At 45.6% G+C, this 25,117-nt stretch overlaps 1 protein-coding gene and 2 pseudogenes across 2 annotated transcripts in view; 1 reads left to right on the top strand and 2 right to left on the bottom strand.

The window, feature by feature from the left end:
• Positions 1-245: 245 nt before the first annotated feature.
• Positions 246-25,117, top strand: part of IKBKB (inhibitor of nuclear factor kappa B kinase subunit beta) — a 48,287-nt gene continuing 23,415 nt past the window's right edge. Inside the window, exons 1-6 of one of the 2 annotated variants that reach the window (XM_019742104.2) lie at positions 246-398; positions 1,057-1,176; positions 11,306-11,400; positions 12,363-12,480; positions 15,024-15,093; positions 24,979-25,067. In XM_019742104.2, the coding sequence (XP_019597663.2) occupies positions 1,072-1,176; positions 11,306-11,400; positions 12,363-12,480; positions 15,024-15,093; positions 24,979-25,067 (477 nt within the window). In that variant the 5' untranslated portion in view covers positions 246-398; positions 1,057-1,071. The remainder of the gene's footprint in view (positions 399-1,056; positions 1,177-11,305; positions 11,401-12,362; positions 12,481-15,023; positions 15,094-24,978; positions 25,068-25,117) is intronic. The other variant, XM_019742103.2, reaches the window with a different exon arrangement.
• LOC141571224 (ATM interactor-like) lies at positions 6,404-8,914 on the bottom strand (annotated as a pseudogene).
• Positions 9,191-9,875, bottom strand: LOC141571223 (ATM interactor pseudogene; annotated as a pseudogene).

Genomic DNA, 25,117 nt, shown 5'->3' with positions numbered 1-25,117 from the left:
GAAGTTACTTAAAGAGAACTCTGGCGTGTTAGGGCTTGTTTTCCGGCTGTTCTTTTTATCTCCGGGGGCACAGCCTGCTTAATTTCGATTAGAATTGTCTAGAAGCCACATGCATCCATCCCGGAGTCACCTGAACGCGGGTTCTCAGGGTACCGACCTGATTGCACGGCCACGGTCCGCGGGCACGGGGCGTGGCCTGGGCCAGCGCCCCCCGTGGCCCCTTTAAGGGCCGGCCGCGGTCCACGTGGTCCGTGACGTCAGAGCAGGAAGTGTTTGAGGAAGTAGCACTCGGCTGGCATGTTTAAGATTCCCGTATTTTAATGTCTTCGGGGTGTTACCAGAGCCCCCAGTTTTGTCGCCCCAGCCCCGGTTACCCCGCCCCGTGTCCCCGCCGACAGGTGAGTTCCCGGGCGGGCGCGGGCCGCGGGGTGCCGGGGCCTCCGTGTCACCCGCTGACCCCGCGTCTCCTTCGCCCAGGCAGGCTCGTACCTCCCGCCTCCCTTGAGGCTCTTGAAGAAACTTCTTTCGAGTTTAAAAGTCGGGGGGTACTGGGCATGGAATTGTTTCTCTTGTGCCGTTGGAGTTGGGAGGCCCCCCCAGCGGGGTGGTTCCAGGTGGATACTTGGAAGTGGGTGGCTTTGGGAGAGAGCTGTGATTCTTTCGGACTGTGTGAAGACACACGTGACCGTGGGACAACTCAAATAGCTTCTCTCTGCCACCTTGGGCAGAATGGCAGGGCAGGTCTCCCCTTGCTGGAGTCCAGGCTGGAGAATCCCATTTCGAGGCAGTGGGGTGTGGGGTAGCATCTCCTTTGAGTGACTTCCCTCCCTGCTTGCTTACACAAGGTTGAGGTTGGGTTGGGAAAGATGAGAAAGCCAGAAGTTTGCTACCAAAACTGAAAAACAAACCAAACTGGTTTATTTACAAAATAAAAACCTCAGTTTTTCCTTTTCCTCTTCCACTGGAGCTCTATGGTATCGCTTACCTTCTCCATCTCGTTGAGTTCCATTTTTTCTTAACCATAACCTTTTGTCCCCCACCCCAAATTGCTTACAGAGTTAGCACGGCATCATGAGCTGGTCACCTTCCTTGCCAACCCAGACATGTGGGGCCTGGGAAATGAAAGAACGGCTTGGAACAGGGGGATTTGGAAACGTCATCCGATGGCACAATCAGGTAGGGGCCCTGTGCTGATGGGAAGAGCCATGGGCGGCAGGGGTGGGGCTGGGGAAGACAGGCTTTCCCCCCCCACCATTGTCTCTACCCCACAAGGTGCAGTGTGCTGGATGGGTGAATGGGTCTCACCTTTGGTCATGGACTTCTTGGGAGAGAATGAGAAGGGGGAACAGTGAAGGGAATTCAGGGCTGCTAAGCTAACTCTAGGTTAGTGGTCTCCAAGCTTTATTGATTATGCCACCTAAATAGTAAAAAAATTTTAAGCTTTTAGCCTCAATTATATATATTTTAAATTATATATCTATGCTAACATTAGACTATCATGTACTAATGTATTGTGTACTAATATATCTCATGTTATAAAACATACAAAAATAGAAAAATTTAAAGGATGAGGATAATGAAATATTTTTAAATGTTTAAAACATTTTTTTTACATTTTAAATATTTACCAATTATGATGTCTTCCCAGTATTGTTTGCAATACTTCACAGCACAAAATACACAGATACACATGAAAGTGAGGATTATTCTTAAGGATATCGTATTTAATACAGATGAAAATCCGTATTTAAAATAATTTTTATAATTTTGAATTACTTGGACTGGTTTCTTTTTAGATCTGATTGGAGCCTCGTTGTTTTTACTCCTTACGTGTTAGACTGGAGTTTCTCACACTAGACGTGTTCTTCCATCTTCCTGTTTGCTTGTGCAGGTGTTACACATACTAAAATTCTCTGCAAGAATCTTTTTAAGCCACTTGTCCATTTTATGAGAGTTATTTTATTGGAATAATACAATCCATAATTTTACCTGAGTGGGGCACAGATGATCTGCAATATGTCCCCATCGGCCCCTGTCCCCCTGCCTATGGAACGCCCATTTTCCTCAGTATACCTCGAGTACCAGAAGAGGCAAGTGACCTTCTGACAAATGACCTGAGGAGAGTGCCATACAGTTAATATCAGTAAAGCTTAGTTTCTTTTTAACTCTTTGTGGATTGCAGTCTTGGATACCCTTGGGGTGCATATACCCAATTTGGAAACCATTGCTCTAGGGAACCCTCACTCACCAAATAGCTAAAATTTGCTTCCTGACCCAAAACTCAGACCTACCGAAGTCCTTGAAGGAAGGCACCTGTTTGTTAGTTAAGAGCTGCTTAGCCCCTTTTTGGACTGAAAGGATGGCAAATTGCACACCATCCTGGGAATCTGACTGCGGTGAGCAGGGAGGGCCATCAAGGCTACTGGCCAGTCCACACTGTACTCTGCCCTCCAGTAACATTCTCACACCCAACTGGTAAACTGGGGTTCCAGCAAACCCATACCTGGCCTAAGGGGGCCTTAGAAACACCGTTGACTCAGATTTATCCTGGTCAGAGTATAGCCAGGGGCCTAGCGTTACAACAGAAGAGGCAGATCATTCCATAGCTCCACATACACCTGGGCTCGGCTGCTTCTAAACAGGCCAGGGCTGACTATGGCTAACTTCTTGCTGCAGCTGAACTAGAGCCATCCTGGTTTCCTTCCAAAAGAATTCTGTCCAAATGTGCCATTTTCTTGTCTGTCATCTTTAGTTCATAATGGCTGCCACCTGCTCTCTGGGTTTGGAAAGCTATTGTCGGATTGAATTCATTTCTGGCTGTATAGATATTGGCCTAAGAATGTGTTTGTGTGTGGATTACTCTTCTAGAATTACTCATTTCAAGTTCCTTCCCTTGTTCAAAAATTTGAACTTATTTTTAAAAAGCCAAAAGCCAAATTTCCTCATCCTGCCGTTGGAGGCCTGTCAGAGTCTGGCCTCCTCCTGTCTTTCTAGCATTGACGCCCAGTGTTGGCTCCCAACAGGTGTGTCGGCTGAGCCCTCTCTTGGACAAGCCTCTCTCTCCTGGACAGCTTTATCTAAATTCTACCCATTCCTCCGGGATCAGCTCTCAACCATCTCATCCATAAACCTGTCATGACTCCTTCATTCCGTGGGAATTAGTTCTTCCATTGAATGCCTTCAGCTCCACTCATTTGGCGTGCCTCACATAATGCCTTTTTGTCTGTGTGTAGGAGTGTGCCTTGTCAAGTCTCTACGTTCCTGGTTAGCCAGGGCTCTGTCTGGCTTTGGATTTCTTTCGATTTCCCCATAACAACAATCTTTACGTTATATATGTGTGTGCACAAAATTATTCACTTAGTCCATAAATATTATCTATTATGGATGCAGTGGTGATTAAAACACTTTTGGTTTTTTGGTAGAACCTTTTTGGAAAAGAGAGCCATTAATCAATAATTATAAATGTAAGCTCCCAGCTATGGTAAGTGCAACATGGGACCTTATACCAGGGGTCAGGGAAGGCTTTCCCAGGGAAGTGGCACTCCTGAGGGATTGGTACAAGTTAGCTGGGCAGAGATGGTGGGAAGAGAGTTCCAGGCAGAGGGAGCAGTCTGTTTAGAGCACCCGTGGAGGGGTAGGTCATGACTAGTAGGGGGACTGAAGACAAGTGTGACAGGAAGGGAGGATGAAGGGGAACCAGGTGCCAGGGAGGCTGAAGTGTAGAAGGTGAGAGTCAGACCCTGCTGAGGAGGCTATTTTTTGGTACTAAGAGCAACGGGAAGCTGTTGAACGGGTTCCACTCTGCCTGCGGGGACAAATTGGAAGGGGCCCCAGCAGTGGTGTGCTGGGAAATCAGCTCTCTGAAAAAAAGCTCTGATTGGTGGCAGTTACCAATTTCCACAGGGTAACTACTCTGACCATAGCTTATTGTAAACCGCTGATGGTTTAACAACTAGTTCTCACTGAATTTCTCAATACTGAACAATCAACGCTGAGGAGCTGGTAGCAGGACAGCACTGGCACTGCCGTCAGGTGGGGGTGCTAGTTATGAGGTTTCTGGAGTAGTTTAGGTGGGAGATTGGACTGGGCAGAGGGTGTTGGAGATGGAGAGAAACGGGAAGACTTAAGAGCTCTTTTAGGGGTAAAAGTGACAGGACTTAGTGCTGGACTAGAAAGGGGAGGGGCTGAGGGAGTGGGAGGAGCCGAGGGTTGACAAGCACTTAGTAAGCATTTGCTGATGAGCCTGGCACAGTCCAGGAAGCTCTCCACCATCCTCCTGGGTTCTCAGTGGGGTGCTTAGGGGAGGTTCTTGAAAGGATGTTCAGGATCAGAACGTGAGCCATGTGTTCTCTGGTGGATACCCCTCTCTTCAGAGCCTGTTGAAGAAAGCAGCTGGGATAGAGTGGTGTCGATTATTTAACTCCAGTCAGTTATATTGATTAGACTTAACATAACCATGTATATTTCCCGAATACTCCATGTTTATCTTGTCTACAAAAGAGAGACTGTTTTGACTTTATCATAGCATAAAGTAGAATTGCATGAAATTGCCTAAGCATCGGTATCCTCAGTCAGATAAGTGATGCCTGAGAATAGACCTGTCGTTTATTGAGAACCTACTACGTGTCGGCATTGGCTGAGTTGTTTTATATGCTTTATCTCCAGTCTGCACAACAACCCTAGGAGGCTTTAATTCCATTTTATAGTTGAGGAAACTGAAGCGCTGAGCAGTTAAGTCACTTACCCAAAGAGGCTTAGCTAGTAAGTGAAAGAGCTAGAATCTGAACCTCCATCTCTTTGAATCCCAGCCTCATGCTTTCTCCACTGTGGCGTGTTGCTTCTCCATGGTGGGGAATTCTAAAGTGGGGATATCCCAAGAACATTCTCAGTTCTTCACCATCAGTCTAAACCATTTCAAAGCACTAAGGAAAAAACTCTCCTTTGGAGGACAAAATACATGTCTTCCTTGTTTACCAGAGAACTCTAAAATGAATATTTCTCAGTGAGGAAGGACAGTGTAACAATGACGCCACGATTGTTTCCCTGAGTTTTTTGGTTCTGTTACTAAGCATGGGCCTTGACAACCCTTGCTGCCTTGGTACTCCCTTAAATCTTTAGCTCAAGGTCACTACAGTCTAGATAGGCTGATATTTTCAATAAGATCTTTGTTAAATACAAAGGAGGAAGAAAAGGAGATGACCTGAGTGACCTCAGTTTGCAGTACCTTTTGGGAAAAAGGGGGGAAAAATACATGACTTGCAATCACACAGCCCTGGATTCAAATCCTGGCTCTGTTATTGCCAGCTTCATGGGGCCACAACTTCCCCCATCGATTTTGAGGATGCTCAGATATTGATTCCCTCAGCTCTCAGCATATCAGGGCCAGACATAGGGCAGCTGTTCTCTGGAAGCCTCTGGAAATGTCCTAGGGTACCTTGTAAATCTATTCTCTGAGTGCTTTGAAAGAGTCTGGGAAATACTGCCTTTGGTTCCAAAGGCTACTTATGAGGCTAAAATGAGGTAATGTGCTGGCTATTATAAGATATAAAAGATGAGGTATTATTAATCATTCCCTCTATGAAGTAGTATTAACTTTTACTGGTCCCCTCACTGGAGCAAACTAAGCTCACTTCAGCTTATCTGTGTATTTTGAAGTCTTAAAGACTTTACTCAGTCAGTTCACTAAGAATTTATTGAACACTGACCCAAGCTCCATCAGGGATCCATCAGGTCAAAAACAGAGATGACCTTGTCCTTAATGTGCTTATGCTCTCTCTATTCAAGGACATTACATGAATACTTAAGAATATATCAAGTAAATCTAACTATATGCATCAACTTGTATGGGAATAATAATGGCTTCTGTTTATCAAGAGTCATGTGCTAGGTGGTCTAGGTGCTTTATCCACATTATTTCTTGAATGTTCAGAGGAGAGGGAAGGCTTCTTGAGGAAATGGAACTTACGCAGGATCTTGAAAGGTAGGCTATAGATAGCCTGATGGGAGAAGAGAAGGCACTTCAAATGGGTAGAGCAACATCTACATAAGGCTAGTGAAAGGAAATGATACTACTGTAATTTACTCAAGTCTCACTATGTGTCAGACACTCCATCTCATTTTCACTGACAACACCAGAAAGGGTAGAGGCATCTCTATCTTATGGATAAAGACCCAGAAGCTTAAGTAATGGGCTCAATGTCACACATTTACCAGGTGAAGGATGAGGGAGTTACACCATGACCTACTTTGTCCTTGAGCCCTGTGGGTGAGTTTGGAGGCCACTGTGTCCACTGAGTGTTTACACTGAAAGGAGTGGGTTGAAGTCAGAGCCCTCTCAGTGTAGACTGGTGTGTGCTGTTGAGTCAGGGGTGAATCTACAGCCAGACCCTGGACCTTTTGACTCTCAGGCCTGGTTTCTGTCCCTAGGATCTCTCTGGGCCCAGCTTTGCACGTCCTTTCTCAAACATTCATCTTGGAGGGCAGGGTCTAAAAGGAAATGAGCAGGTTATTACTAATGGCCCCCTTATACCACAATGGCCATGCCATGGTAACAAGAGAGTGGACTTTCTGTGCTAAGGGTTTGAATGTACGTTTTGGCTACCTGTGTTTTCCCTACTCATTAAAAGAAAGCTAACTTTGGGGAAGCTGAGCCAGCTCCTGTGTAGACTGGCCTTGCAGCTCACGTGTGCTCTAGCACCTCTCGGTAACTCTCAGAAGTCTGAGGATGTGTCTCACCGCCACCCCCCACCTCTCACCTTCTGCACTTTATAATACACTCACATTTATACATAAGTTTTATATTTTCATGTACAAAAAGCAAAGAATAACAGAGAATGTAGTTGATAATAATCAACTACACTCAATATAGGTAACATCGTTGGCCCCTTTCTCCATTTTCTCAAAATACAAACCAATTTTAAATTTGGTTCCACGTGAAGAGTCCACTTAGTAGAAGTTGGATACTGAGATGGTTCGGGCCAAGTCTAGGTTTCCACAGAACTGAGCGGAGACTCGAGGGTGTTCCAGGCCAAATACAGAAAGTCATCTACTGCTGTTTGAGTTTCACTACTGATGAAGAACAAACTCCCCAGGGTTTTAAAACCAGTATTCATAGTCTATTTCTGTACTGAATTTTGCTTTCTAGAGCAGGTATGTTTTTAGCAACAGAAAATCATTGTTTGGGTTTGTATTTCAAATGAAAGATTATTCATGGCAAAGCTGGAATGTTTCAGAACATATCCTAGAGAGCCATTGTGTAAGAATAGTCTGTGTGTCTATTTTGTGTGGGACATCCCCGGGCCAAGGAAGTTAGGACTTCCCCTTCAACTGTAGGACTAAGCTGAGTTGGCCACAAACAGACAGTCAGTTTTGGTCTCTATGCCCAGTTATTCCAGTGTTCTTATTGCTAAATTTGCTCTTTAGTTTGATTATGGATATTGATGCCAATATGAAATCTTCAATCTTTAATGTCAGTCTTCAATATCAAAATCTATTCCTGGATTCTGGGTTGGGCCAGGTGACAGCTGTGTGTTAGGTCCAATGTTTGTATTGAGCAAAAGACTCCAATTATCTATGGTTATCCAATGTATAGGTAGACAGAGTGCCTGAAATAGTTTCTCAGTCACTTAATAAATCTACCTTTGAGTTTGATTTATCTGTCAGTTTTAAGGAAGCGTACTATTTGTGGTGGGCAGAATAATGGCCCCTCCCAAAGATGTCTCCATCCTAATTCCCTGAACCTATGAATATATGAAGTTCCATGGCAAAGGGGAATTAAAGTTGTAGATGAAATTAAAGTTGCTGATCAGTTGACTTTAGATGGGAAATTATCCTGGATTATCTGGGTGGGCCCCATGTAATCACAAGGGTCCTCAAAAGTGGAAAATGGAAGGCAGAAGAGTCAACGTCAGAGTGATCAATGTGACAAAGGCTCAGCTGGTCATTGCTGGCTTTGAGGATAGAGGGAGGGGCCCTGAACCAAGCAACAATGCAGGCAGCCCCTAGAAACTGGAAAGGGCAAGGAAATGGACTCCCCTAGAGCCTCCAGAAAGGAACATGGTCCTGCTGATATCTTGATTTTAGCCCAGTGAGACTCATGCTAGACTTCTGACCTCAAGAACTGTAAGGAAACACGTTTGTTTTAAGCCACTAAGTTTGGCAATTTGTTACAGCAGCAATAGAAAATACACTATTATGTGTATTAGAGTTAAAATATGTGCAGCTTCTAAAACATCTTGGTTTAAACTATCAGAGTCATTCTGAGGTAACAAACCATGAGTATCTTCTGGTAAACTGTTGTTTAGAAGTCCATCAAAACATCACATGTTGAGTGCCTGCTTTCAATACTGTTACCTCAATTCACAGCTTGGCCTACCCATCTTCTATCATTTGTAGAACTTGGCATTCCACAGTCTGAGTTTCTATGGAGATTCCGCCTGACTGGAAACAAGCACCTGTAACGGCCTGTCAGAGCCGTTATTTGATGAAGTTACCAGAGAACTGGGCAAAAGTGTTTGAATCTGACCACTAATGGGAAGTGAAACTTGAAACCAAATTCAAATCATTTGAGAGCAGAGAAAGGAATCCAGAAGTTCAGGATGTAGAGGGTATAACATTTTGTGAAATGTAGCCCAGTCTGTACATTGATCGAAGAAATGGCATTCTTTTGACACGTTCCCTGACTCTTGAAAAGTATTAGATGGACTTCTGCCCAAATTCACTTGTACAGTTGTACTGATTGGTTCAGTATCAACAGGATTTGCAAGTTTTGAGCATCTTCAGAGAGAGCGTTGGAATCTAGGCCAAAGATCAGGGTTCTAATAGCAAAGTAAGTGAATGGTACTTAGGGCAGAACCTGATTATCGGCTGCACTAAGGAGTCAGCTGCCACAGAAGTAGGCGTGTGGCTACGGCATGCGTGAGCCTTGGAAACATGCTAAGTGAAAGATGCCATCCCAAAGGACCATGTATTGTATGGTTCCATCTGTATGAAATGTATAGAATGGGCAAATCTATAGAGACAGAAAGTAGATTGGTGGTTGCCAAGGGCTAGAGGGGTTGGGAGGAAGATGGGGAGCTACTGCTAATGGGTGTGGAGTTTCTTGGGGGAATGATGGACATGTTCTAAAATTGACTGTTTTGGGTGTGCTCCTCTGAATATACCCCAAACCATTAAATTGTATAGTTTAAAATTAATGAAGTGTGTGGTATGTGAACTCCCTCTCAATAGAGCTGTTAAAAATGAAAAAAGCAGGCATGTGAGGTAACTGCGTGATGGAGAGCATAACCACAGCAATCTTGGGATTTGATGAAAGCAACTTTTGAGAGTATCTTGGAGGTGTTGTAAGCATCTGTTTTCTGGCGTTGGAGCTGTAAGGGTCAGATGCTTCCACCTTACTTCTGAAGCTGGTAGTTCTTGACCCTCAGTTTTAGGGATTGGTTTATCGAGCAGTGATTCAGTGGTCTTTATTAGATAGCACTGCTTGTGTTTGAAGAGTCCCATCTTTCCTTTTCTTACTGGGCAGGTCCTGGTTCCCGCAGGGATCGTGGCTGGTTTGATACATGTGTGGCCGTGACGCAGTTCTGTTGCTGGAAGCACAGCCACGTGCGCAGCAGGAGGCCCTGCCGCAGTCCTCCACGTATCTTTTTTAGGTCCCATTCAGTACCACATGAATTGCTACGCTTACACGGCTTATGATGCTTTTCAGTATGTGTCGTCATAAAATGAGAAAACGGCCTGACAGGGCCTCTGAGACATCCTTCAATTGGGCAACAGTAGGATTTTAGTCCGGTTTTGAAATCTTTTCTTACTGTTGGGTCACCGGAGCCTCCTGTAGGCCGCTGGGCTTTGGGGTGCGGTTCTTGTTGCAGCTGCATAGCATGCACAGCTTATTGGTGTAGGTCAGCTTCTTCACTGACCAGTTCCAGGCGGGGGCCACCAAAGCCACAGCCAGGGGCAGCTGCTGTCCCTCAGCTATCCTGGAGGCTCCCAGGGGCCTGAGGAAGTGGCAGCAGCATAGCGGTGACCCTCTTGTGGCGGCCAGAGCATCCAAAGCTAGTGCCAGTGTCCCTGCTGCCGCTAACGCTGTAGTCTCGGGGCCCTTTTACTCTGATCGCCGTGGCTCCCTGGTGCAGAGCACAAGGAAAAGGGAAGTGTTCATTGTCGGGACCCAGGCAGTCAGTTAATTATTCACAAAAGTTTTATTGATTGCCTTCTCTTCCATTCACGAAACCTCATTGGAGGGCATTGGGCTAGTTACTAGAATAGAGGTTAAAGTGCATGAGGATGAACAAACCTATAATTTAACAAAGAAAAGAGAAAATAACCCTATGAACCTACAGAAAATAAGTCTTTAGTAGGTATGAGCAATGGAGGAGTTACCTGTTTAGAGAGGAGGGCAAAAGCCCCTTGTGGTGGGAAGACTAGTGCCTGTGTACCTACGAGAGCATTAAAAGCACAGGACTGGGCCAGGTGGGCTAACCCCGCTGCAGTGTCAGAGGCTTGGGGTGGAGTTGTGGGAGAATGGCTGGAAAGGCAGGTTGGAGCCCAGCGTTGGAAGACTTTAAATGCCAGGAGTAGCTGCGTGACATGGGTCTGACCGCAGGAGTGTTATTGAACACCTGCTCGGGGCTGGACACTACTAGGGGCTCAGCTTCATGACAGTCCTGAAAGGTGGGCGTCTGGATTCCCATTTTACAGATGAAGAAACTGAGTCAGACCAAATGGTCTGCCCAAGGTCACAGAGCTAGTAAATGGCTGAGTAGGAATTTAAATCAGCCTGTACTCCCTCTACTATACAAGACTTGCATTCTCTCTGGAGAGACAAAACTCTCTCCGGAGAGAGAAACATGAAGAAGAGAAACATGAAGCATAAAGACAGTGTGGCATTAACTATTAGGTTGAACCATGTGGAAGTGCCATTTGCGTAGGTCAGAATGGTTAAGATCGGCGATGTCATATGGTTCAACCTAGTGTGACAGTAGTCGGGGTTTAGAGGAATGAGCAATCTCTCGGGCAGGAATGGCCAGCAGACGTTTCGAGCAGGAGGTGGGACCCGAGCAAGGCCTTGATGGCGACTTGATGGAGAGAGAAGGGCGTGCTGAGAGGTGGGGGTGGTGGAGCCTGACGGACTGGCAGGTGGCTTGGGGTACCTATCAGTGGATACATATGCCAGCCTCAGGAGCCCGGAGGTGATAGAGACCCACGTTTTGGACCCTGGGGAGACAATTTCAGGTTTGACCCGTGGATTTCTCTTTGTGTTTGGCTGTTGGTTCTGCTAATCCTTCCCGTGTTGCTCTCGCTTCAGGAAACAGGTGAACAGATTGCTATCAAGCAGTGCCGGCAGGAGCTCAGCCCCCGGAATCGAGAGCGGTGGTGCCTGGAGATCCAGATCATGAGAAGGTGAGGGCCCACTGCGTTGAGCCAATATGACAGAGCTGCCACTGGGTTGGGGGGACCGAGGGGACTGCAGGAGCTGAGGGGCCATGGGGCACTGAAATGAAATCTGGGGGGAACCGGCTAAACTTTGGGATCTGTAGCAATAGCCCTACCTGCTGCAAATCGCAGTCCCTAGTCAGGATACCAGCCAGCCTGTCCAGGTAGAAGTTTCTAGAGGCGTGGTGGTTAGTATTCAACTCCAGGTCTTGTCAAGGGCTTTTGGTCAATTTTATCTGTTATATTAAAGAGTTTAAAACAGCCACCCCAGTGAATTTTCCTTTGTCAGCAGAAATGTTTTCCCCCCTGTATTTCCAGTTCCAGGGAGGTATGTGACTCCACCGCTGTGAACCTATTGCCATTTATTCCCCCAGTGTGGTGACAGGGTCTGTCTATCCCCAGGTGGATGCTGTCCACCCAGCTAGTAAGGCACTTAACAATGGTAAGCGTGCAGGTAAACTAGAAAGCTGGTCAGCTTGGAAGACCTCAAACAGGTGACCCCTCCACGAACCTCCTAAAAAGGGGAGGTGTCACCTTGTCTGTGAGCACCCACACACGCACACACACACGGCACCCGTACTCGAGTGGCATGAGATTGGAAGGCCCTCTACTTTCTCTGCTTTTAGAAGCAGTTTCGAAGTACAATGAGGACTTACTATGGGGCACTCTAAGGAAAATTAAGTTACACAGGATGCACTCACAGAGTCCTTGAGTTCATGGTGCTGAAGGTAGAGCTGGGTGGATGCTAAGTGACCAGGCACTGAGGTAAGTCACCAGTTCCTGACTCCCATCTTCTTACTTACTCCCCAGTGCCCTTGGCTCTTCTGGGCCTTTGTTGTCAGGCGAGCTTTGCTGAGACACAGACAGAGAGAGGAGTGGGTTTGAGCCAAAGCTTGGATTCTCCCCTCATTGGTTCCCCCCCTTCTTAGGCTGAACCACCCCAATGTGGTGGCTGCCCGCGATGTCCCTGAGGGCATGCAGAACCTGGCTCCCAACGACTTGCCCCTGCTGGCCATGGAGTACTGCCAAGGAGGAGATCTCCGGAAGGTGAGGCTTCCTGGGGGCGGGGCCCCCTGCCTGGGTGAGAGCAGTGGGGCGACCTTTTACCGCTTCCATCATCAGGCAGTTCAGGGAGCCACAGTGGCTTCAGCGCGATTACCTTTCCTTCTCAAATTCCCCCTTCCGTGTCCAGCGTGGGGTGATGGATTTGGGGTGTGAACCACGACACTGAATCAGAAGGTCTTACGAGAAAATCAGGGAAGGGCTTGCTGTGCGTTCTGCACAGCGATTACTAAAATGACAAGGAAGCGATCACTAGGTCTGAGTCCGGGGAAAGACTGGACGCATTCCAAAACAAACTTTTCCTCCCTCGGCATGTCCGGGCCACTTCGGTCTTTCATGTCAGCGTCACCGTTGTCCTTATTAGGGGGGATTTTCTCCCACAGATGTGGCAGCAGTGCCCTCAGGGTCAGAGAGTGGAGCAGGAACGGGGCTGGCTTAGTAATCAGGGCGCTGGGCTGGGGTTCCAGAGCTACCACTGACTCGCCTCTGGGCTGCACTTTCTTCCTTCTCACCATATTAACTTCCTTTTGCTAGAACATGCCCTTCAGAGTGGGTGATGGTAGCCCACCCTAGTTCAGGGACAGTGGTGTGTGTCCACCTCCCTGATATTCTCTAAAACAGCGTCACACAACTTGTTTTGACACATTGCCTCATTCGATTTTCAACAACCCTGTGACATTGGTAAAACAGGTGTGACTCTCATGTGAAGAGTAGATATCATGGCCCAGAGAGGTTAGGTGGATTACCCACCCTCACACAACTGCAGTGGCAAAGCTTGGGTCACAGCCTGTAGGGACCCAACTGCAGGCCACCTCTCCGTCTGTGAAACTGAATACTGCCATACAGCACGAGGTAAACTAAGAGCTCTGTCTTTGTGTTGAAAAAGAGGTTGCCCTGTCAGTGCACACCTCCCTCAGTTCTTCACCTTAGAAGCAGGCCCATGATACGGAGAGGGCGGACACCCAGGCATTTCTTCTGTCTTCACATGGCACATAATGTGCTGTTCTCAGTACTCTGGCCCCTTCTGCCTTCTTTTTCACAAGGAAACTTTCGATGAGGGTTGATTCGCCCCAGTGGCTTTTTCCCACCATGGGTGGTGGGTGTATCCTGGCAGTGTCACAGCCGGATGTGGACACAGTCGCTGGCATGACTCCAGGCAGGGCACTGATAACCGATGAGAAATGGGGAACTTGACAAGGTTCGATTTTCCCCTTTATCTTCCTAACCTTTGCCAATCATCCAATTACTAACTGCAGTTATTTAAGGAGAGAAAGCCATGTTGTAGTAGAACAGATGGTTCTCAGAGGGCAGCGTGGGAGGTAGGTGGGATGTAACCAGATTACAGAGGGTTCAGGCTGGGCCGAGGACGTCAGACTTGATCGTGTGGGCAGCAAAGAGCCAGTCGGCCAGGGAAGAAGATACAAACTTCACATGATTGACCCCGTGTGGCTGCAGGATGACCTGGGGAGGCAGGAAGCAAGTGCAGCCTAAGGGGCGCCTGCCCATGGTGTCGCTGGGGCAGGGAGAGCCGGCCGGACGGTGCTGCTGCCCACCTCTCTCAGGTCCCCTTCGTTATCCAACTGACACAGCCTGTCCTTCCCACCTTAAAAAGTTCAAAATATATACCCTGAGCATGAGAGGCCAGCACGTGAGCAAATGTAAAAGCCAGAACTGCTTTGAAGAGTGGTCTGTGTGTGTGGCTCATTTGTGGATATAAATGTTAGTTAATGACGCTAAGCCTCAGTGGGGAAGCTTTTTTCTCCATTGTCTTTACTCAAGGCCAACCTCCAGCAGCTACTGAGCCCTCAGAGGGCGGGTTGAGAGGGGCAGGAGAGCAAAGGGATTAAGTGTGTGGTCTTGAGCCTTAGATACACATGGCTTCCTATTCCAGCTCGGCCCTGGAATGGCTGTGTGAGCAGACAAAGTGCTGACCGCCTCCAGCCTCAGGTTTCTCACGTACAAAATGGAAATGCCAGCAGACTCCTCAGTGGCCGTGGGGAGGATGCAATGAGGCAGCACAGGTAAAGCGGGTTTGCTGAGCTAATCCGCGCGCTGGTTAGCCCGCTGCCCAGCATGTGCTCCTTACGTACGCCCTCCTGTCACCATCAGCCCACTGGTGCGGCCCTGGCGGCAAGTGGTCAGAGGGTGGTTTTCAGTGAGTGCCGTCCACCCTGCCCTCTGCGGGGTGCTCAGGAGTAGTGGGCCAGTTGTGGTTGAGCTTATTAGACTCTGGCCTGTGTCCCTCAGAACTTCAGCACAGGCGAGACTGCAAATCCCTCGTGTTAGAATGACTCAGACACCCCAGTGATACGTAAGGGAGCATTTCCCGGGCTTTTCCGTGCTGCCGCCTCCTCCTCTGCCTCGGGCCAGTTCCTGCCAGTCCTACTGCCCGACTGCCTGTCGGCCCAGGTCCCCAAAGCCCCGGGCTGAGGTCAGCACGCGGATGACTTCAGCCGCTAAAAGACATTTGCACACTTACTGGTGGCTGATGACCGTCAGTCTGATGCTTCTTTTCATCTTCTTGACAGTACCTGAACCAGTTTGAAAACTGCTGTGGCCTGCGCGAAGGAGCCATCCTCACCTTGCTGAGTGACATTGGTAAATCCCAGCCCTGGAAGTCAGGCCAAGCCCTCCAGGGAGAGTGTGGTGCCCCTGTGAGTCTGTGTGCATCACAGGGAGAGATATTTCGGTCCTCTGGGCTTTACAGAGGGTGGGGTTGAGGGGACAGATGGAGTGGGGAGGTCAACAAGGGGCTAGTCAGGCAGGCGCTGAACTCAAATAGATTCCCCTTCCTTCCTGACTAAGTCGTGAAGTGAATTATGATGCATATAGAATAACAGATTTCCTTTCCCATTAAAAAGCTCCACTCCCTACTTTCCTGGAATGGCCAGCGATGGAGTAGGTTGTCACTGAATGGATTTCATCCCTTGGCAGCAAATTTTTCCACTTCCACATTGGCAGTTCTTTTGCCAAGTGCAGGCGTAGGAAAAACTGCCCTTGTTTAATCTGTTGGTACTATTGGTATCCTCAGATGAGGGTATCTGTGGCACTCTCTGAGAAGGCCCGGCTGGCTTCAGGGAGAGGGCGAGTGACCGCAGACTGCAGAGGTCAGAAGCAATCCTCTAGACTCTGGTGCCTGCTCTGAGAGGGAACTTGGAAGGCAAACGCCACAGTCAGCACATGGCTCCAGCCTCGGGAAACAGACGTTAGGAGTGAGAGAGGGGCTGCCCAGGCCTCCTAAAAATAAAATTAAATAAATAAACAAACAAACAAATAAATAAATAAATAAACCCAAAAAGCGTCCAAGGTTTTTGGTACAAGTTGACAGTTTAGAGTTATCCAGAATTTATCATTCAGTGTTGCCCTCAGATTTAGGGAGTGATACCATTTTCTTCCCTTTCTCACTGCAGCCTTTTTAAAACTTTTTTTTTTTCCTTGTTGTTTACTGAAACTTCTTTTTTTTTGGAAAAACGTCACACATATGTGATGAAAGAGTAGGACAGTGAAACCCACATACCCATCACCTAGATTCACCAGTTATTACCAATTTGCCACATTTGTAAAGCTGTGTTCTCTAACGCTTGACCTGGAAGGATAGGTGGGCCTGAAGTCTCTTAAACACATCGCCTTGCTGGTGTGGGTCTGCCTCTTCCTTACTCTGTGCCACTTTTGATAGAAGGTGGGCAAGAAGGAAATCAAGGGAGGAAAGTCAAGCAATATTTAAGGTTAGGATCAAAGCAATCTGACAGAAAATTCCATCTCCTCTATATCCTGTGTCTTTGTCCTTTGGATGGACTTCACAGTGAGGGCAAGTTGACGTTGCACCAATTTTATATGACTTGAGTGGGCTGCCATCTCTGGCCAGACTGCTTCCTTCATGCATTGGTCCATGTGGGTCTGCTGAAGGGTCCTGTGTGTCCACCTAGAGGGTGTAATCCAGACGTCAAGAATCCCACCTGTTTTCTCGAGGTGGCCAGGTGACTCAGTTGGTTAGAGCGCAAGCTCTGAACAACAGGGTTGCTTGTTCAGTTCCCACGTGGGCCAGTGTGCTACGCCCTCCACAACTAGATTGAAGGACAATGACTTGGAGCTGATGGGCCCTGGAGAGGCACACTGCTCCCCAATATTCCCCAATTTAAAAAAAAAAAAAATCCCACCTGTTTTCTCGATACCTTGCCACATGGCTTGTCCATTCACATTTTGCTTAGACATTCACTTGATTGTGTCTTTTTCACAGTGGCCATATCATTAATTTATTCTCTGTCAAGTTAGTTTGAAGGCAGGTTACTAGGTCTGGAAATATTCTTTTGCCCTTCATTGGCAACTTTTATTTTGTTTCTCCCTGGTTAGAGCGTCAAGTCATTTTTTAAAATGTTATTCTCTCAAATATTTTTGTTTCATTATTTGTACATTGAGCAAATAGTTAAGAAAGTCTTTAAATTAACTGGCTCAGGTACACATAACTGTTTACTTCCTCATATCACTTTTTACTTCCTCAAGTGGTTCTTGAGTGATATTAATAGAGCCGCTACTGGTTGCATATTCTCTGGTCTGGGCACATTGTGTCTCTACTTACCATCGACTTGTGCGGTAGCTGTCGTATTATCTACATAAGTTGTATATGTGTGTTTGAGTTATGTGTAAATCAGAATAACAAAGACAGGGAAACTCCCAAGGGCTTATGTCGTTCAGTTCTCCTAGAGGTGGATAAATATTAAAATTCTTTAGGTCACTGATTCCCCATCTTTCCTCTCTGTGACCCCAAGTTGAAATAATAAGGCCTTAAAGTACTAGTACACTAGAAGTAAATTCTTGAAGGTGGGGACTTTAGTCATTGCTATATATCTTCAGCATCTGGAACAGTAGTACTTTATATAGCAGCTTCTCTATAAATATTTGTCAAATAAATGAAATACATCCCCAAGGAAATCAAAGTAAGTAAGGACCTATTTAAAAAAAACAAAAACAAAAACAGGTGTCCACATATAGTTAACATTCTCAGGCCAAATACCAGCTCTTCCACTTATTGGCAGTGTGACCTTAGGCATGTTACTTAAGTTTTAAGAACATCGGTTTTATTAGCTCTAAAATGGGACCATTACTCACCTTATTAGAATTGTTACGAGGATAAAGTGAGATGATATGCCCAAAGCTCCCAGTACAGTGCTCTGCTATTGGCAGAATGTGCCATCAGCAAACATTAGTTCCTTTCTCATTTCCTTCCCTTTCTGGATTTGGATTTATGTATCATCCCGCTTGTAAAACCTCCGTCACCCTTATTTGGGTGTTGACCTGAGGTTGGGATCCCGTGAGCCAGGCAGGTGGTTGTCTTATGAGACTCCCCTTCCTGGAAATGGGTACCCCTCCTCAGCCCCATTCCTATCTCAGCCACCTTTTGGATGCAGTCACATCCCCTCACTTTGTGGTCGCCGTAGAGGTGACTGATAAGCTTGTGTTTTATTTTCATTCCCATTTCTGATTTGTGTGTAAGACTCATCAGATTTATTTCTTGTGCAAGGATTTTGTCACCAAGCCAGATTTCAAAAGCTTTTCTTGGAGCTCATCTCACATAACTCTTTTGTATTCTGAAACATTTCCTGAGCATATTTTGTTCCAGTTTGTTCCAAGTGCTGGCCCCACATTCCCTTTGGTTGCCACGGCCATTCTCTGCCAGGTTGACTTCAGATAAGTGGCAGAGCCACACCCTTGGCCGCTGGATCCAGATTCATTGCCTTCTCTTCTGGCTTATACCTGTTTACCCCTAACCTCTTCTGTGCCACTAACCTCCCAGAGATGCCCACTCAGAGCGGTACCAAGATAATAGACACAGGTAGGATTTTTCCAGTGAACCTTAAGTTGTCTAAGAAGATATCGCAGTGTACATATGAGGAAATAAGCAGATGACTGGTGAGCACACGGGTGAGCCCTATTTCCTATGCCAGTACAGGCCTGTTAGATCATTGCTCTTATGCTGGTAAGAGATCCGGGGATAGGTGCAGAGGCAGCTGAAAATCATTTGTCTTCCACCTAATGCGATCCTAAAATAGCTCCAGGAAGTTGTATCTAAGTGGACTCTATTGAAATAGTCTTGCTCATTATTCATTGGAAAACACTGGCGTGTGTTTCCTCCTGTTAGCTGAGGAGCAGACTCCTGGGCCCTCAAGATTGAGGTACAGATTGCTGCACTCTGGAGTCCCACGTCTCTGCTGTCCCAGGGGTGGGGACCTGCCCAGGCCCAGGCCAGCTGGGTGGACCAGTTGGGCATTTGCCACGGCCTTATCGGATCATGTGTCTGAGTCGATCATCCTTGATTGTCCAGGTGGCCAGTTTACTGTGGTGACTGCCCATGCTGTCCCCGGATAGAGCAGAGAGGGTTTCAAAGAGATCACAGGGCTTTCGGGAAGAGACCTCCGTTCTAGGAATCAGAAAATTGGGCTCTCTATTTAGTGTTTATCTAATTGTGGGTTTATAACAAAAGAGAATTGCCTGATCTCAGAAATTCGGATCATTGGTATATAAATTATGTTGGAAAGCATAAACCTGATTAATGAATATAATAATAATGAAAGAGACAACAACTGGCTTTCAGTCCTGGCTCCTCTTTTCCCAGCTCTGTCACCCTGGGCAAGGACCTTTTTGGTCCATGTATCTTTTTGTTTCTTCTTTACAGAAAACTGGTAACTTTCTGAGCCTATGTGTCCTCAACTTTAAAATGAGGGATTTGGGCTAAGTGACCTTAGAGAAGGTCCCTTCTGACTCTGAATATTGCATTGTCATTATCAGGTAGCCGACTTTCAGAATGGTTGCCCCAGGATGTCTCTGATGTCCACTCCACTGTCCCGTCCTGACTGCTTTCCACAGTTTCTCTCGCCTCTCCTTTAATGCATCATCTTGTTGCCCAGAACTTTGCTTGATGCATTCTTTTTATTCCTGTTCCATCCTAGTCATCCCTCTCTGCACCTGGACTGACCACCCACTGCTTTCCAATCTTCTGTCTGCCAGGCCATTCTCATGACGTCTCTATCAGCTGTATCTCTAAAACCTGTATATTCAGCCCTCATCTCCATCCTCAACTCCATATCCACATCCATATAATATTTCTCCCAAAGTCACTTCCAAATTGAAATCCTGCTGCCAAATTTAAAGACTGCTTCTTTAAATCTTCCTGATATCCTCTTTCTTATGTCACAAGCCCCATCTTTCTGCCAGTTACCCGGACATGACCTCAGTTTGGAATCTCATTTCTTAAAAATCTGCCCCTCTTCCTGCTCCACACCCTCCCATTTAAAACGTCTTCAGATTCTTCCAGCTTTCCTTCGTGTTGTATATCCCATTTTCCCTTTCTGTTCCCACTATCTCCACTAATTCAGTGTCATAGCAAATTACTGTAATAACGTCATACCTCACCTTCTTATCCCCATTTTACTAATTTGTCTTTCATTGGAAAGGACGCTTTCATCATAATCCATAATCCATCATTAGATCCAGGCCGAACCTCTTCAGAACCTTGCATTTCTCCTGATCCACTGTAGCCAACTTCGCATGTACACTTTTATACCTTCCTGCTAGCCTTTGCATATGCTCCTCCTTTTGAAATGCTGCTCCTGCACCTCCCCCAAAACCCTAAGCCTTCTTATTTTGGGGGCTTACATAGCTTTAGACTTGTCCCCTCCATGAGGTCTGCCCTGACCCGTCACTCGCTGTGGTTCTCCCTCTCATGGGGTTCTTTACCCCTCGTGGCCTCCTCCACTCACTGGGTACTTGGCATCTCTGCTCTTGTGACACGGTCTCTCTGCCTGAGCCTGACAATGAGGACTGATTTCTGGGCTTGGGGCCCATTGACCAGATTTTGTGTGGTACGTGAAGAAAACGCTTTAGTTCCCTGGCACATTTTCCACAATACCTAGCAAATAGAAGACACTTTATAAGTGCTAATGAAATGAATGAGAGATTGATTTTGCACTTGGCATTCTTAGCACGTGGTGTGACTGCCTTACTACCTTGCTGGTTAGTCATAGGGACTATTTCAGCCGAGAAACCTTAAGCTGGACTAAATCTCTCTCCACATGTCCACACTTGACCTTTCAATCTGTTTTCTTTGGAAAGCCCAGTGACACCAAAATGACTGGCACATAGTAGGCACACAATCAATTTTTATTGAATGACCAAACATCCTGTTGCCCTTCTTACTCATTGGTGACTTAAATTACCAGTTGGTAACTGTCTTTTCTTTCTCTTCTAATCTCTGTGTCAGCTTTTTGGTCCATTTATCTTTCCATTTCTTCTTTATGGAATGTATCTCAAAATAAAAATGTTGTTATGGGAGTTTAGCAATCTCTTTGAATTTGGAGTATAATAAGTAGCAATTCATGGATATAACCCTTATTAAACTGCTTTTTTACAAGGAAGTCTAGCTGGTCCTATCTGCTTCCTAATTTGTAGTTTTTGATATGAAAAAATATACAGGAGCTGTGATTTGGGATTCTGGTTCATCGGTAAGAACTCCAGGAGTGTCGCATTCTTCAGTTATGTATTTGTGTCTGCCTCATGAGCCCCGGGAAAGCTGGGCTTGGTGCCTGGCTGCTGTTCCTGACCAGGGTAATAGGAGGCTGTCTTTTTCCTGTGGCAGGTCCTTAACCTGGGCCTCTCTGTGCGGTATCTGCCCCAGGGCGTGCCACTGTGTCGTTTAAAGGCTCACACAGAGTAGGTGCTTCTTAAAATACTTTTCTGTAATTGGAGTGTGAGAAATTAACCTTCAGGCTTTATGCTTTGTGGTGTGTGCGGGTTTTTTTTATACATGTGTATTATCACTATTGCTGGGGCTTTAGATTTTTTATAAATGTTCAGATGCAAAAGTTTTTCTTAATCTCAAATTCTCATTTTCCATCCAGTTTAAATCAAATTAGGTTCTCTTAGCTTGAGATAATTTTGATTCATTTCATGATGCTTTTCAGGTACCATTTTGTAAAATGTAGCCGAGTCAGACCGAAGTAAGGTTTTAAAATTCTAATTCTGTAAGGAGAGCTATTTAAGAAGTCTTACCTATCAGAGAGTTTTGACTGTTCCACTCAGTCCAAGAAACTGTACATAATACATGTAAGATTCTTTAATTTCAGACTTTATTAAGTTGACAAGAGTATTTGAGAATAAATGACTGCCCCAAAATGAGGATTAAAAGTTTGTTGTATATAGTTGCTAAAGCATAAAAATAGACAACTATTAGTAGTAATTAGTGGATTAGTTACTAAATTGCTCTCCCATCTCACTAAAGAGTTGGTGACAACTCTTACTCAGCATGACGAAGGGAATAGTGCTTCAGTCTAAGCTGAGCACTCTTCTTCCTCACTGAGGGGCTGCTTGGGGCATCTCGCCTGCTCTTGCTCCAAGGGATTTGCATGGAGATGTTCACGTCTAGCTTCAGAGGCCTTGTCTCGGGCTGGGCGTGTATGCTCGCTCAAAATGCAGTGAGCCTCCACTTTCATACATTCTGCTTCTGAACAGACTAACCCACACTTTTATGTATTATACCCTGACATTCTTGTCATAGATCCAGACAGGCTCTTTGTGAGTCAGTCAATAAACCTTCCGAGTTACTGCATGGTTGTGCACCTTCCCTGGCAGCTACTAGTTCAGGTTCAACAGCAGTACGTACCATCGCTATGTGCAAGGTTGTGTTTGGGCAGTTATTTCAGTGTTTTGTTATACTTTGATTCTTTGGTAAAAATGAGTAAAACAAAAATTGAAAGTGCTGGTAAGAAGGATTGGTCTTTAAAAGTTAGTGCAGTGGAGAATAAGATGGAGTGGAATTTTTTAGGCATTGAAAGCAGCAAGTCTTCCACACCATTTGGACAGTCAGTGGACCTAAGCCAGTCTACTGTATTCAGTTATGAAAGAAATGAAAAATAAGGAACAAGTATAAAATGTTGTACCCATATGGTCAAAGGCTGGGTTTCAAAGGGCAGATGTAATTAGAGGCTTTGTCATATAATGTAATGTTCTGAGCCGGAACTGCCCTCATCAGATGTTAGTTGTTTAGCTGTCTCAGTTTGACTTTCATATGTGTTTTCAGGAAACGTTCAGCATGAAAGTCTTCGTTTAGCGTGTGTGATCACTTGATTCCTGTGGAAGGCCTTTGTTCTTCTGCTCTGCAGAGCAGGCAGGAACGGCTGCCCTGGTCAGGGGGCTGCGCACCTTCCTGGCTTGCCCACATTCTAAGTCTGGCTTGATGAGTTTATCTACCATTATTAAACTTCTCTTAGTGTTGTTATTGCATTTGCTTTCAACCATTTTTTTAATAACAAAAACCAGATCACGCCATTAACTTGGCAGTGCGTCATTGACGTCTCTCTGAGGCATATTATCTATATCTGGGTGATATTATCTATAAAGCTAAACGATTTTAAAACAGTTGCCTGTTATGATGTGAATCTACCATAATTTGTTCAACCATTCCCTGCTTGATGACTCTCAGTTTGTTTCTGGCTATTTCACTCAAAGCTATGCCATAAGCATCCTTATTTGTATGTTTTGATGCTTTTGATTTTACAAACTAGACTACCAGAGGTGGAAATAATGGGTCAAGCAATATGTATGTTTTAAAACTTAATAGATTATTGCCGTATTTCTTTCCCAAAAAGGCACAGCAATTTTTACTCCTTCCAGTCATGTAGGGAAGGGCTTTTTATTTCCCATCTAAAATTCTTGCCGGTTGAAGAAGTGAAAAAAGGTATTTCACTGTGCTTTGAGTTGCACTTTTATGACTACTTGTGACCTTGAGCAGCTTTCTGCAGAATTGTTTGCCATTTGCATTTCTTCTGTAAATTGCCCTTTTTCTCCCAGGTTGCTTTCTTATTGATTTATAAGAGCTTTTTTGTCTATTAGGTATATTTACTCTTTGGCATATGTGTTGCAGATATTTTTTTCTCAGCCCTTTTGTCTTTTGACTTTGTAAATAGTATCTTTTGCCAAAAACTTTGAGAACCTTCTGTGTTATTTTTATCGCTTTTCTTTATGCCATATAGTTTTCTTCACCTACCACTATTTTTTTTTTTTTGCTAAATTTATCCCTTCGTATTTTAGAGTTTTTGTTGCTGATGTGAATGGGATCTTTATAGCTGACATAGAGAAAAGCTTTTGGTTTGTATATCCTTGTTTTAGTTCTAAATAACTTACTAAGTTCTTTCCAGGTTTTAGAATGTTGAGTTTTCTGGGTATATAGTCATCTCCAAATAAAGATAATTTTATCTTCAAATAAAGATAATTTTATTCTGTATTTCTTTTTTTTGTAATACAGTTAGCTAGGACTTCTGTTAAAGTCATCAAACCTCTCTTACAAGAAAAAATCACATCCTGCTTAGAGTCAGCTGTAGATGGATCCCCACCCCAACCGCCACCCCCACTCTCACCCCTGTTGCTCTGTGGCATGACCCTCCTGTGTAACGTCATCATATTTCCTCTTCACAGCAGAAGTTGTGGGTATCAAATGACTTCAAAGCCAGTCTTGTGCAGACTCCTTCCTTCCCATCTAGATTCTGAGCTCTTTATAGTTAGGGATCATGTTGCTTATTTTATGCCCCTCACAGAACCGAGCAGAGATTTAGCACATGATAAATACATGCTGAACTGTCAGGTGTGTTCAGTGGGCTCCGATTCTCTTCTTTAATTCTCCCCACTTTTTTTTTTTATTGGGGAATATTGAGTAATAGTGTGTTTCTCCAGGGCCCTTCAGCTCCAAGTTGTTGTCCTTTAATCTAGTTGTGGAGGGCACAGCTCAGCTCCAAGTCCAGTTGGCCGTTTTCAATCTTTAGTTGCAGGGGGCGCAGCCCACCATCCGATGTGGGAATCGAACCGGCAACCCCGTTGTTCAGAGCTTGTGCTCTAACCAACTGAGCCATCCGGCCTCCCCTTCCCACTTCTTCCCTGAGGCGAGTTCTTATGTAATTGGACTCTAGACCAGATAACCAAAGTGCTCTTTGCACAGAGGGCCCTTCTCTCTTACCCATCTGTAGAATTCAGATTTTTAAACCTCTACACTGGAGAAGTTTCTCTTCTCAAACTTGATCAGCATCAGCATGACCTGGAGAGCTTGTTAAAATACAAACTGCAGGGTCACCCCTGACGTTTCTGATACAGCAGGTCTGGGCTGGGACCCGAGAACATGGCATTTCTCACAAGTTTGGATGCTGCTGGTCCAGACAATGCCACATGAGGACAACTGCTTTAGACTGTGGTTGGTGACCTCATAGATTCCAGGCTACAAGTTCTTTGCATGAAAAAGCCTGATTCTCATGGTGATCCAAGTTCTCGCACAGTCAGATCCCCTTCCCCTATTTGCTCAGGCCTTGTCCCTCCACCATAAGGCTGTGCTGAAAGTCAGAGTATGTCTCGGGGACACACAACATTCATCTTTCACAGCAGAGGCGATTTTGAAATGAAAAGCATTGTTTGGGCATAATGAAAACTCGCTCCCCTTTCCACCCTCAGCCTCTGCACTTAGATACCTCCATGAAAACAGAATCATCCATCGGGATCTAAAGCCAGAAAACATCGTTCTGCAGCAAGGAGAGCAAAGAGTGAGTGACCCCCTGGGACTTGGAAAGTCCTGGGATTGCCTCAGGGAAGC

The sequence above is a fragment of the Rhinolophus sinicus genome, linkage group LG04, assembly GCF_036562045.2.
Source record: "Rhinolophus sinicus isolate RSC01 linkage group LG04, ASM3656204v1, whole genome shotgun sequence".
Taxonomy (NCBI): domain Eukaryota; kingdom Metazoa; phylum Chordata; class Mammalia; order Chiroptera; family Rhinolophidae; genus Rhinolophus; species Rhinolophus sinicus.
The sequence above is the reverse complement of the archived record's forward strand: the minus strand, read 5'-3'. Positions and strand labels throughout refer to the sequence as shown.